Source organism: Amborella trichopoda, chromosome 7 (assembly GCF_054954075.1).
Source record: "Amborella trichopoda isolate Santa Cruz 75 chromosome 7, AtrichopodaSantaCruz75HAP2 v2.0, whole genome shotgun sequence".
Lineage (NCBI taxonomy): Eukaryota > Viridiplantae > Streptophyta > Magnoliopsida > Amborellales > Amborellaceae > Amborella > Amborella trichopoda.
In genome coordinates, this window is record NC_142342.1 from 43,721,852 (window position 1) to 43,723,514 (window position 1,663).

At 37.2% G+C, this 1,663-nt stretch overlaps 1 protein-coding gene across 1 annotated transcript; it reads right to left on the reverse strand.

Moving 5' to 3' along the window:
* Window positions 1-282: 282 nt before the first annotated feature.
* On the reverse strand, window positions 283-1,416 carry LOC18423103 (Acyl-CoA N-acyltransferases (NAT) superfamily protein). The gene is made up of 2 exons (XM_006827720.4): window positions 951-1,416; window positions 283-538 (listed from the first exon to the last, which is right to left on the reverse strand). The coding sequence occupies exons 1-2, from the start codon at window positions 1,210-1,212 to the stop codon at window positions 312-314; spliced, it is 489 nt and encodes a 162-aa protein (XP_006827783.1). The 5' UTR covers window positions 1,213-1,416; the 3' UTR covers window positions 283-311.
* Between the last annotated feature and the right edge of the window lie 247 nt (window positions 1,417-1,663).

Genomic DNA, 1,663 nt, shown 5'->3' on the forward strand with positions numbered 1-1,663 from the left:
AAAAAGTAAATCAATAACATTTGAAAATCTTGAAAATAGACGGTCTTGGTAACTTTATACAAGATGTACTATTTTTTTAACTTAGAATTTTTTTTTTTCTCCGTTCATCTCAAGGCCGGCCGAGATGATACATTGGAGGGTTCTCCTACGTGGGAACATTCTCTTGTCGGATTTTTGTGATGCACCTTTCCTCTACAGTATAAGGTTGCAACCTTATACAAACTTTTTCCTTCATTTATACCTTGTTGAAACTTTATTTGTAAATTCTAGAAATAGTGCATATTTGCAACACATTCAAGGGGCACTAAAATTCAATCATCAAAATCCAAGTACATCCTATAAGCATCTCTTTGAAGAGAGTAATAGGAGTGGATTATCTTGTCAATTTTGAACCCTAGTTTTTGGTATAAAGAAAGAGCAGGGGTCCTCAAAGGATCAACATGGAGGCAAACTCTTTTTATCTTTCTTCTTCTGCATCTTTCAATTGCTGCTTCAATCAATGCCTTTCCATGCCCTTGCCTTCTGCAACTTTCTCTCACTACAGCAAAACAACCCACCCCAAAGAAAAACACCCATCCTCAATATACAAATTCCCCATAATTGAATTTTGTCATATCTAAGACATACAGTGATTACAGAGAGAGAGAGAGAGAAATTTCTGATCACTTTCAATAGTTAGAGAATGTGATTCAGCAGGACAATTTCTTTAGAGGAAAACCCGAAAGTGCTAGAGAGAGGGCAATACACTCAGTCGTTAGATAGAGATAACGATTAAGCAAGAAATGGAATTTAAAGAAAAACGCAATTAGAAAAGGGAACTAAATTTGTTAGAGAGAGAGGATACTCGTTAAAAAATACATGAGATTTTTAGAGAGGGAGAGAAACCCAATAAAGAAAAGTAGAAAGGGATAGAGAGAGAGAGAAACCAATTAAGAAAAGCAGAAAGCGACCTGCAATTTTGGTGATGGAGGCAAACAAGGAAGAAGGCCATGAGTACAGGACATAACCTGCAACTCCCTCTTCCTTTCCATTGACAGTCAAAGGGGAGTAAAGGAGGCCACAGTTCTTCTTCCTCAGCTCTTCATAGAAAGAGGAAGCCAAGGATTCATGCTTTGGAAATATCTTCTTCTCCATTTTCACTATCTCCTCTATGATACAAGATTTGCTGATGTTTCCCTTTTGGAGCTCAAAATGAATTACTCGAATCTCCATCAGAGAGAAAATTACAAGAAAAGGAGGCAGAGATGGGGAGAGAAGGGCAGAGAAAAGGGGTAGTGAGAGAGGCTAGAACTGGGAAAGGGACGTAGAGAGAGAAAATGGAGCAAAAGGTTAAAAGGAGGTGAAGAGCAATGGGAAGAGTCAGGAAGGGGAGAGAGGAGAGAGACAGAGAGCTCAAAGGGCGAATATGTAAGTCTGCGTCCTTCGGGGAATAAATACCATGTCCATATACATAGGGCTGAGCCTAAAAATAATTGTGAGCTGACAATAAAATTTGAAACTAAAAAAAAATTAGGGTAAAATGAATGGCCTAAATAACTTTTTTGCAATGTATACTATTTTTAAATTTTACTGTTTTTTTGGATCTATAATGTCCAAGTTGAGATGATCCATTTAAAGGTTTTTCGACGAATTACAACTTTTTATGAATTATGAGACGAAGATA